The sequence below is a fragment of the Lissotriton vulgaris genome, chromosome 10, assembly GCF_964263255.1.
Source record: "Lissotriton vulgaris chromosome 10, aLisVul1.2, whole genome shotgun sequence".
NCBI classification, from domain to species: domain Eukaryota; kingdom Metazoa; phylum Chordata; class Amphibia; order Caudata; family Salamandridae; genus Lissotriton; species Lissotriton vulgaris.
Genome location: NC_141698.1, coordinates 1,128,414,172 through 1,128,426,615, shown reverse-complemented (window position 1 = coordinate 1,128,426,615; position 12,444 = coordinate 1,128,414,172). Strand labels below are relative to the sequence as shown.

Below are 12,444 nucleotides of genomic sequence, written 5' to 3'. Positions count from 1 at the left end.
CCCTTATTGCTTTGCCTCTACTTGACCGATCCCCCTGAAACTTTCCATGCACCACAAGACTCACCGTGACCCTTCGTTGGAAAGTCTTGTGAAGATTCGTCAAACAGCGCCAAAGATACAGGAAACTTTAGTGAATCAAATGTACCCAGTAGTCCTGGTCAGACGCGTTTCGGGCCTCGAGCTCTTTGTCAGAGGCATCCTGCATGAAAACTGCAACATTACCACAGGATATATCCCCTCTTTTATGTCAATCATATCATATGTATATATATAGTCACTCAATGAGGCCAGTGGCGATGAGGAAGGCTGAAGATGGTCCTAGTGGGACGTCCCCTAGACTTCTAGATCGAAGTAAATTGATCTAGAGTTCCTTATGTACCGGCATGTATCCAAATTCATGCTTAAAATGAGACGAGCCTCCTCGTTATATATTTCTCAAGCTGGAATCATCTAGATGTGTTGAAAATCAAAAGTGGTACTCTTATCCAAAATGTATTGATACCTTTTTATTTTACTTTTGATAGAAAAAGAATACAAAAAGACATTCGCACTTTTGACTGTAAATCTGTCTTCCAGCTGTACTTTTAGCTCAATAAATAAACCTAAATAAAATAGAATTACATATAGTCAGGCAGCTGAGATTCCAAAACAGGATGTAGGCTTGTGTTTTCTAATGAAAGTGCAATGCAGTGCAAAAAGGAATTCACAGTATCAATTTCTGAAACCGCAATTGTTTGTTTTACGGTAACAGTTGCAGCACCTTTTGGCCTACCATCCGAACATTATTGTAGACAATATTGAGGCTCACTGCAAGATGTTAAAAAAGAGGAAATACATATTTGAACCTATATGGCTCCATCTGAGATCAAGAATGAACCTGCACCATGCAGCAGCATGTTACTGGCAGTTATGAACTACAAGAAGAGAGGAAGGTGTCTCCTGATGATGCTCTGCAGAGGTGTCAGAAGGTCTTGGAGAAAAAGTTGGGTGCATGATCTGTAAAGTGTTGGAATTCATCTGTTCCTGCAACAAGCACGGTGGCGGGGAAGGATCGGGGGCGTTCGGGGTCCTGAAATCAGAGAGGAGAGAAGTGCATTAGAATGAGGGCATTCAGACGTGGGAGAATACAAGACCTTATCATAGAGGACCTACACTGGTGTCATGTAGTGAGGAAGAAACGGGCATGATCAACCGAATCTCTAAAACGTGTATTCTACAACAATAACTAACCATAAACCTTCCCTCTCTTTCAAAACAGCCTAAGAACCAACGCTAGCTAAATCCCCAAACTGTCTAGTATTCAAACCTGCCTCTCTTATAGAACAACCTAACTACCCAAACTATCTAAATCCCCAAACTATTGAACCTTCAAACCTGCCTCTCTTATATAACTAACGACCATAACTATCCGAATCCCCAAACTATTGAACCTTCAAACCTGCCTCTCTTATATAACTAACGACCCAAACTATCTAAATACCCAAACTATTGAACCTTCAAATCTGCCTCTCTTATATAACTAACAACCAAAACTATCTAAATCCCCAAACTATTGAACCTTCAAACCTGCCTCTCTTATATAACTAACAATCTAACTACCCAAACTATCTTAATCCCCAACTATTGAACCTTCAAACCTGCCTCTCTTATATAACTAACGACCATAACTAGCTGAATCCCCAAACTATTGAACCTTCAAACCTGCCTCTCTTATATAACTAACCAAAACTATCAAACTCCCCAAACTATTGAACCTTCAAACCTGCCTCTCTTATATAACTAACCAAAACTATCTAAATCCCCAAACTATTGAACCTTCAAACCTGCCTCTCTTATATAACTAACCAAAACTATCAAACTCCCCAAACTATTGAACCTTCAAACCTGCCTCTCTTATATAACTAACCAAAACTATCTAAATCCCCAAACTATTGAACCTTCAAACCTGCCTCTCTTATATAACTAACGACCATAACTATCTGAATCCCCAAACTATTGAACCTTCAAACCTGCCTCTCTTATATAACTAACCAAAACTATCAAACTCCCCAAACTATTGAACCTTCAAACCTGCCTCTCTTATATAACTAACCAAAACTATCAAACTCCCCAAACTATTGAACCTTCAAACCTGTATATAACTAACAACAAAAACTATCAAACTCCCCAAACTATTGAATCTTCAAACCTGCCTCTTTTACATAACTAACAACCAAAACTATCTAAATCCCCAAACACACACAGTTGCAAGTAGAAATGCACGCACACAAACACACGTGCATGGATGCACACACACAAACACATACAGTCCACACTGTCACTCTTGTCGTCTAATAAACCCACTGACACACAACCATACTCAGACAGTCTGAAGGAGAGGATTGTACTCACCTCCACGGGGAAGGCTGTGGTGGGGACGTAGCGAATAACGAAGCCACATCTGCGTCTGTGGGACGTGTTGGGTTCACTGGCGTGGACTGTCAGCCCGTCGTGGATCTGGCGAGAGAAATGTAGGATATGAGCCGTGCTTATCTGCCAAAAATGTAAGTGCCAGGGCCCAATGTGTTACTCACTGGTCTGCTGCAGCTGGCACTGCCCGCGTCACTTTTTTACCTTTAAGTTTTGTCATTTTTTTAAAGCTATATTAAATAATTCAGATCTATACTAATGAACATTAGTTAAAAATACACACACACTGCCACCATGTTATGTTATGTTAAAAAGATTTGTAGCGCGCACAGCTACTCAGGAGTGTCCTGGCGCGAAAACAAAATAGCAGGAGGAGCTGAAATGGGAACCAGCGAGTTAAGAGAGCAGCCAAGTTTTGAGTTGCTTCTTGAAGAGCCTGTGGTCTTGGTTTCGCCTCAGATAAAGAGGTAGAGTGTTCCAGGTAGATGCAGCCTTAACCGAGAGGGAGCAGCCTCCCATCCTAGAGAGCCGGAACCGAGGAACGATTGCCAAAAACTGGTTGGAAGATCTCAGATGTCTGCTCGGGGCATAACAATTAAAACGTGTTCTCAAATAAGATGGGCCCTCCTCAAACAGAGCTCTGTGAGCAATTGTGAGAGCTTTGATTTGAATGCGTTGGGCAAAGGGGAGCCAGTGAAGCTCTCTCCGAAGAGGGGAGGCGCTGCGCGATCTATGAGTGCCTAACAGCAGTCGCGCAGCTGAGTTTTGGACAACCTGCAGTTTTTGGATTTGATAGGCAGGAAGGCCCACATAAAGGACGTTAGCGTAATCCAGGCGTGAAAGTATAAGTGCTCTGGTCACCATCTCTCTTGCGCCTTTTGAAAGGAGCGGCAGGAAGGTCCTGAGTGATTTCCAGATTCCAAACCAGGAACCTACAAGCTTGGTTATCTGGGTAGGGAAACGAAGATCCTCATTAAACCAGACACCCAGATTTTTTGCAGAATAGCTAGCAGCGTCTGGGTAGGGAATATTAAGGGGCCAGAGATCTTGCCTTAAGTTGTCGGGAAATGAGCCATACAGGAGGACTTCAGATTTAGCCTCATTGCATTTAAGTTTGGCTGCAGCTAACCAAGCAAAGAGTCGAGAGGCAGAGCCTCGCAGCGACTGGGAAAAGATCTTGTTTTCTCCATGTGAACAGAATCTGAGTGTCGTCAGCATAGGCCACTATCTTCTCCCCTAAGGCTTCTGCAATATAAATAAGTGGAGTAATATAAACATTGAACAGAAGGGGACTTAGGGACGAGCCTTGGGGAAGCAGGAACATTTACACTGGTCATCCAAGTGAATGATTGCAGTGTCCAGAACCTGAGGAGAGCTGCTAAAGCTATCAGAAATGACCTTTATTTTATCAACGAAATAGTGCGAAACTTCTTCGCACCAGTCCAGAGAAGCAGGGGTATCTGAGCTTTTGGCGCACGGTTTTAAAAAGATTTTGACAATTGCATAGATCTCCTTGGCATTGTTTTTTGACCTCAGAATTCTCACATTGAAAAAATTACTTTTGGCTTCCTTAATGGAGGCATAAAATTCTTTTTGTGCCTGCCTGAGTGTTCTTTTTGCTAAAGGGCAATAATCGGAGCGCCACTTGGGCTCGAGCACTTTGCAAGCATGTTTATGTTCTTTGAGCTTGGCATTATACCATGGTCTGGAAAGAGAACGTCTGGTCCGTTTGGAGGGAGTGCTCAGGCTCCTGAGATCCAGTTGGAGAAGCTGGCTAAAGCCTTCTCCAATGAGTCCTCTGAAGGGGGACGCAACGCTTCCAGGGTCTCAATCAGCTTCGAGGAGGAGATTCTGTGTGAAAGCTTGCCGGACAAAGCTGAGCGTGTGGACCTTGTTGTAGGTAAATTCCAAGTGAAGGCAACTAACGAGTGATCGACCAAACCGTTTGTAGGGGAACACAGGTGGCCAAGGGGATATTAGTGCAGATCAGGTCCGGAATGTGTCCACCATTATGAGTGGGATGGACTACGCATTGGGTCAAAGAGCTAAAGATCCTGCAAGAGCCGTGGTCTCCTTATATTCAGGATGATCCCAATGTATGTTAAAGTCCCCCAATAAAAGATATTTTGAGTATTGAGGGACTCTTGGTATGATTAAGTCATCAAGTGCTTTTAAGAAAGCATTGGCTGACCCCGGGGGCCTTTTCACTAGAGTGCCGCCTATGTGGTGGTTTCTCAGACATGTGTGCCTGTGTTTACAGATAAGCACCGGAAAACACAGGCGCAAATTAAGCACTGGATATGGGAGAGAGAAAACAGAGGCAGCCACCTGAGGTGCACCTCAAGGGGAAACTGAGTACATAGTACTGAGGCACCCCAAGGAAAGCTGTGAGTGCGCAGCGCTGGAGCACCCCCAATGGGAGAGCAGTGAGTACACGGTGCGGGTGCACCCCAAGGGGAGCTGTGAGTACACAGGTTGGTGCACCGCCATGGAGAGCTGTCAGTACACAGTGCTGGCGCACCCTCAAAGGAAGCTGTAAGTACTGGGAGGTACAGGACATGGGCACCCTTAAGGGGGGGGGGGTAGGAAGTACACAGTACATGGGCACCCTAAAGGGGGGGGTAGTGAGTACACATTTTTGGGGCACCTTTAAGGGGGGTCGTGAGTACACAGTTCTGGGGCACCTTTAAGGGGGGCTGTGAGTACACAGTTCTGGGGCACCTTTAAGGGGGTTGTGAGTACACAGCTCTGGGGCACCTTTAAGGGGGGTTGTGAGTACACAGTTCTGGGGCACCTTTAAGGGGGGTTGTGAGTACACAGTAATGGAGACAAAAGGCTCATTATGGGAAGGGTGGTGCCATAAATTGATGGATGTCTTGGCCCCGCCCACTTCCCGGCTGCCTCATTTATAAGTGGGGGAATCACTGGTCTGCCTGACACCCACAATGCACCGGGCTCGAGTATCATGGCTTTTCATGTTACTTCGTAAAGTTGCAGTGACCCCTTGCTTGTCTGCCTGTGGGAATAACCACAACTGTGAGACATGAGTCCAGGAAATGACAGAGCGCTTTGAACTCACCGACATCTGCCCAGCCTGAAGAGGACACTCCACCGCCTTCTCTGCATCCACCAGGTGCCGCGGAATCTCCTGATTGGTGGACAGCATGTTCCCGGGGGTCATTGCTGTGCGGTGCTCCAGGACACCTTGTTTGTGACTTCCTGCAGAAGAAAGGAGGGTTGGAGTGAGGGGGGCACTGATTCCTGGCCTGGGTACTCATGCAGTCCCCGCCTCTGTCTAAAATGAGGTGTCAGCACGGGCCACACCCACAATAATTATACACACATTAACCTTTAATTATCATGTGTGGTAAAGGCATCTGCGTGGTAAAGGCATGCGTGGTAAAGGATGCGTGGAAAAGACTGTGTGGTAAAGGCATCTGCGTGGTAAAGGCATGCATGGAAAAGACTGTGTGGTAAAGGCATCTGGGTGGTAAAGGCATGCATGGAAAAGACTGTGTGGTAAAGGCATCTGGGTGGTAAGGGCTTCAACAATATTAGCCTGCTGCACCCCCTGATTGTCTGGACTCTGACTCATTGTGAATGAATGCACCGTCTTCCATTCTGTGTAACTCTCTCCCACATCCCTATGTCGCAACATTGAGGCTTCTTGGTTAACAGATGGCCTCCCCTGCTGTATAGTCCTGTCCCAGATCCCTATGTCACGACACTGGGGCTCAAGGTAAAGAGATGGCCTATCTATCTCCCATGCTGTGGAGCCCTGTCCTAGATTCCTATGTGATTACATTGGGGCTCACCAGTAGAGCATTAGCCCATTCCCCATTCTCAGCCAATCAGTGCTAAAGCTCCAGGCTGTTGTGACGCATGCATTGACTATGGGAGTTTATCCATACCTGGAATAACCTGCAGGACACCATTCTCTGCGTCTACGTCATCCAGGGCAAGCCACACTGAGGCCACCGGGCCCCCCTCGAAGCCCCAATACCTGGAAGTAAAAGGAGGAAGACGCTATCAGCCAAACATCGGCAGACCCCGGGGCAAGAGGGCACAAGATAGCACATGAGGGCACAGGATAGCACACGAGGGCACAGGATGGCACATGAGGGCACAGGATGGCACATGAGGGCACAGGATGGCACATGAGGGCTCAGAATGGCACATGAGGGCACAGGATAGCACATGAGGGCACAGGATAGCACATAAGGGCACATGATAGCACATGAGGGCATAGAATGGCAAATGATGGCACAGGGTGGCACATGAGGGCACAGGATGGCACATGAGGGCACAGGATGGCACATGAAGGCACAGGATGAAAAACGATGGCACAGGATGGCACATGAGTGCACAGGATAGCACATGAGGGCACAGGATGGCCCATGAGGACGTAGGATGGCACATGAGGGCTCAGGATGGCAAATGAGGGCACAGGATGGCACATGAGGCACATCATAGCACATGAGGGAACAGGTTGACACATGAGGGCACAAGATGGCAGATGACACAGGATGGCACATCAATGCATGGATGGCACATTTTGACACATGAGGGCACAGGATGGCATATGATGGCACAGAATGGCACAAGAGGACACACAATAGCACATGAGAGCAGAGGGTGACACATGAGAGCACAGGATAGCACATGATGGCACAGGATGGCATACAAAGGGCATAGGATAACACATGACGGGACAGGATGGCAGATGATGGCACAGAATGGTGCATGAGGGCATAATAAGCCACATGAGGGCACAGGATGACACAGGGTGATGTGTGCCTGGTAGTACAGCCAGCCCTATGCCGTCATGTACTGCCTAGATGAAAGATGCTGTAATCTACGCTGTATGTGCCCCCCGCACCGCCCTGTGTATTAAACACCACATGGTGCCCACCAGGTAGCCTGTTAATCAGACCTCACCAGGGTCAGGGGGCAGGAATGCCATCCTTTGGCCTTACCCTCGAAGAACAAACAGACACATCACCCCTGCTGAGCCCTCCCCTCCCCCACCCTGGAGCCAGCACCCCGCAGTCTGACTTACTTGATGTCCTGGTGCCAGGCCACGTAGGGGGTGCTGTTCCCTCGGTGGGGCACGTCGGAGGCCGGGTATTTACAGATGAACCTGGAGTCCAGCAGGACCACGTGAGGTCCCAGCACGGCGGTGATGGCCTGGAGGGTGTGCGGGTGGGTGGCGAGGCCCAGCACCCACGGCAGGCGCAGGTGGGCGTTGTGCAGGCTGTACTGGGCGTGCTCCTTCCCTGCAGGGGGAGAAAGCAAAAGACACACAGATGATGGACGGAATGCAAAGCAAATCAAACATTCACCCCCAGTCAAGAGGTCTCGGTTCAATCCATCGTTCTTTCGCTCACCTTGCCACCCCAGTTTAGACCAGCCTGCAGGGGACACAAGGAGGGGGGTTAGTCTCCACACCGAGAGGCCTCTAAACCGAGGGGCTTATATATGGGAATGGTGGCACCGAGCAGCGCACCAAAAAACAGATACAGCCACCATACACAAGATACAACCAACATAAAGCAGATACAGCCGCCAGACACAAGATACAAGCAACATAAAGCAGATACAGCCACCAGACACAAGATACAACCAACATAAAGGAGATACAGCCACCAGACGCAAGATACAAGCAACATAAAGCAGATACTGCCACCAGACACAAGATACAAGCAACATAAAGCAGATACTGCCACCAGACACAAGATACAAGCAACATAAAGCAGATACAGCCACCAGACTCAAGATACAAGCAACATAAATCAGATACAGCAATTATACTCTTGATACAGCCACCATACACAAGATGCAACCAACATAATGCAGATACAGCCACCAGGCACAAGATACATGCAACATAAAGGAGATACAGCCACCAGCCACAAGATACAAGCAACGTAAAGCAGATACTGCCACCAGACACAAGATACAAGCAACATAAATCAGATACAGCCACCAGCCACAAGATACAAGCAACGTAAAGCAGATACTGCCACCAGACACAAGATACAAGCAACATAAAGCAGATACAGCCACCAGACACAAGATACAAGCAACATAAAGCAGATACAGCCACCAGACACAAGATACAAGCAACATAAAGCAGATACAGCCACCATACACAAGATACAAGCAACATAAAGCAGATACTGCCACCAGACACAAGATACAAGCAACATAAAGCAGATACAGCCACCAGACTCAAGATACAAGCAACATAAATCAGATACAGCAATTATACTCTTGATACAGCCACCATACACAAGATGCAACCAACATAATGCAGATACAGCCACCAGGCACAAGATACATGCAACATAAAGGAGATACAGCCACCAGCCACAAGATACAAGCAACGTAAAGCAGATACTGCCACCAGACACAAGATACAAGCAACATAAATCAGATACAGCCACCAGCCACAAGATACAAGCAACGTAAAGCAGATACTGCCACCAGACACAAGATACAAGCAACAAAAATCAGATACAGCCACCAGACACAAGATACAAGCAACATAAAGCAGATACAGCCACCAGGCACAAGATACAAGCAACATAAATCAGATACAGCCACCAGACACAAGATACAAGCAACATAAAGCAGATACAGCCACCAGACACAAGATACAAGCAACATAAAGCAGATACAGCCACCAGACACAAGATACAAGCAACATAAAGCAGATACAGCCACCAGACGCAAGATACAAGCAACATAAAGCAGATACAGCCACCAGACGCAAGATACAAGCAACATAAAGCAGATACAGCCACCAGACACAAGATACAAGCAACATAAATCAGATACAGCCACCATACACAAGATGCAAGCAACATAAAGGAGATAAAGCCACCATACACAAGATACAAGCAACATAAAGGAGATACAGCCACCAGACACAAGATACAAACAACATAAATCAGATACAGCCACCAGACACAAGATACAACCAAATGAAGATATTTCTCCTCGTTAGGCCTCACCTTGGGAGCCATAACATTTTAACACATTCCTAGATTCACAGGTCCTTGTAAATCTGCGTCACAAACGATGAGTTGCGACACCCGCGCAACGCCCATGGAACGCCTTCCGGGCGCAGTGTAACGCAACGCAGCGATTTGCGCTGCCTTGCCTTTCTCCATATTTTTGAAGCCGCGCAGGGAAACGCAGAGTGGCTTTGCGGCGCTTCATAAATTTGGCTTGGGGCTTTGCCTCGTGCATGTACCACTTAGCATGGTCCAAGCATGACGCAAGGCCCTCTTAAATAAGCCCCGAGAGATAAGGCTGCCCTCCCTGCACCTACCAAACTCCTGCTCCAGCTCCTCGAAGGCCCTCCTGGCGCCCTCCAGCTCCTCCGGGTCCAGCACTGGCACCGCCGTCAGGAAGCCCCGGGCTTCATAAAGGGTCTTCATGTGCTGAGGGTCTGCCTCCATGATGAGTGCGAGGACTCGACCCCGCTTCTTGTGCCAGGGATGGGGTCTGCCGCCGGGCTCCTGAGAGCTGAGCCCCAGATGTGGATATGTTCCTCTTGCACCGGGCTCCAGATGTTGTCCTTCACCTCCAGAGGTGTTGATGCTCCAGGCGTGTTCTTCTGGCTCCCAAGACGCAGGTGCTCCAGATGTGGCCCTGTGGCTCCCCAGGTGCTGGAGATTCTGTACCCTGGGAATCAAGAGCTCCAGATGTGAGTGTTTCCTCCTGCCCCGTGCAGTGCTGGAGCTCCAGGTGTTGCTGGGGGTCACTGCCGCTGCTGTCCACCCTCAGACCTGATTCTTGTCTTCTGCTGTCAGATACCTTCTGACAGTGGTGAGTTTTTGGATACCGAGGCAATAGCCTCATTACTCCATATTCGTTTGGAATTTTGTAGTCGCTGTTTAGGTTGTCTTATTGGTGTGTGACGCTTTGTCACAGTTGAGGTTGCATCACATGGTCAGCTCAGTGATGGGCCGCGGGTAGCGGTCAGTAGTGTTTGCAGAATTGTCAGCATGTTTCCTTCGAGAGTCTCGTCTTTGTCCGTGTAGATCCTTTTGTTAGTGTTGAGGTTTGGGTGCCTGCCGCGGCTATAATGCCAGCCGACAGTGATCGGGTTTTAGGTGCTTGCCGAGGCTGTTATGCCATCAGGGCAGCGATGAGTTGTGTACCTGCCGGCGTTTGCCTTCAAGCAGTGATGAGGTTTTGGATGCCGCGTTGCTGTTTCAGTTTCGCAAGGTTAGCGCTTCAATGGGACGCGGGTATCGGTCAAATGGGTTTGTAGCGATATCTGCAAGTTTCCGGATCAGTGGGTTTTCTTTTTGATCCAGTCCTTTGTAGAATGTCCTGTTGAGTTTGAGGAGATGGTCGTCCAACATCTCGACGCCTAGGTCTCTGTGGAGGTCTGCTATTCGTGTGAACATGGGAGCACCTGCTGCAATCCGTAAGGCCTTGCTCTGTAGTATTTGTAGGTCCTTCCGAAGCTGTGGGCGGCAGCCACTCCAAACTGGTGAAGCGTATGTCATAGTTGGTCGAATTATTGCGGTGATTACTCGCACCTTGCTCTGCATGGGCATCGACTTAGACTTCAGGAGTGGGTATAATGCAGCCAGTTTGGATGCTGCTTTCTGGCAGGTCTTCTCTATGTGGTTTCTCCAGCTGAGTTTAGAGTCCAGAGTCACCCCCAGGTAGGAGCTGCTGTTTTCCCATTTGACCTCATCCCCATTGAGGAGGATCTGCGGGTGTTTCCTGTTCAGCTTCCTGGTAAATAAGGTTGCTGTGGTTTTGCTTGTGTTCAGGGTGATCTGCCAGTCGCTGTACCATTCGGAGAGTCTGCAAAGCGATGCCTCCAGGTTCTTCGCCAATTCTTTGTCGCTGAAGGATTGGGAGATGACTGCAACATCATCCGCGTAAAGGGCAAGATCAGTCTTCTTTAGGTCAGTGGGTATGTCGTTTGTGAATATGTTGAAGAGGAATGGTCCTAGGATTGACCCCTGAGGCACTCCAGCTAGAATTGGGCGTGGTGATGAACATTCTTCTCGCACCGCCACATGAAAGGTCCGTTCTGTTAGGTAGCTGGTCAGCAACTTGACCAGGTAGCTGGGAAACTTGAGCTTGATAAGTTTGTAGAGCAGACCCTCATGCCATACTCGGTCAAATGCTTTGGCTACATCCAGAAAGACTACTCCAGTAGACTTGTTGATGTTGAATCCGTGGCTGATGATGTCCACCACTCTGAGGAGTTGGTGATTGGTTGAGTGGTCTTTCCGGAACCCAAACTGTTCTTTGGCAAGTAGGTTGTTGCTTGTCGCGAAGTCAGCGAGACGGGCAAGGATAACTTTTTCGAAGAGTTTTGATAGGCCAGATAGCAGACTTATGGGGCGGTAGTTTGCAGGGTCTCGCAGTGGTTTCCCAGCCTTGGGGAATACGACGACTCTTGCTTCTTTCCAGGCGTTTGGGAAATACTGGTGCTGCATGCACGCGTTAAATATCTCAGCAAGGTGATCCACTGCGTTATCTGGGAGCATCTTGATGGCTTGGTTGACTATTCCGTCCTTCCCTGGTGCCTTGCCGTTTTTCAGTGTTTTTGCCAGGGCCAGTAATTCGCCCATTGAGCATTCCTCAATGTGTGCAGTTTCTGTTTCCGGTGGGTGCTCCTGGTGTCCACCCTCCTTTGCCTCGGCGTCTTATGTAGGGCCGCTCAGACCCGCCCCCGCCCCGGGGCTGCACTCCCATGACGTCACCACAGCGGGAGGGGGGGGGCGTTTGAGGGGGGAGGGGAGGGGGGAGCTGCTTTCGGGTTTTCCCATTAATCCCAGCTCATGACCCCAGGCTGCCTGGCATTGTGTAATCCTGGGCATGTCCGCAGCGGAGTCAGGGGGGAGGCACTGCAGACGCCAGCGCGGACGTTTCCTGGTGGTCCAAGGGGGCTGCCACAATGGGGTTCACTTGGGAATCGTACAGTGATACCCCCAAATGAAGGGACTTTGAGGTGTGTATGTATAAATAAACATTCCTTATTTACACTGAGACCAG

At 48.5% G+C, this 12,444-nt stretch overlaps 1 protein-coding gene across 1 annotated transcript; it reads right to left on the bottom strand.

Annotated features, from left to right (window-relative positions):
- Nucleotides 1–565: 565 nt before the first annotated feature.
- Nucleotides 566–9,876, bottom strand: LOC147689440 (phytanoyl-CoA dioxygenase domain-containing protein 1-like). Its single transcript, XM_086940107.1, has 6 exons — nt 9,746–9,876; nt 7,469–7,685; nt 6,321–6,412; nt 5,489–5,628; nt 2,392–2,496; nt 566–1,069 (listed from the first exon to the last, which is right to left on the bottom strand). The coding sequence occupies exons 1-6, from the start codon at nt 9,873–9,875 to the stop codon at nt 962–964; spliced, it is 792 nt and encodes a 263-aa protein (XP_086796233.1). The 5' UTR covers nt 9,876; the 3' UTR covers nt 566–961.
- Between the last annotated feature and the right edge of the window lie 2,568 nt (nt 9,877–12,444).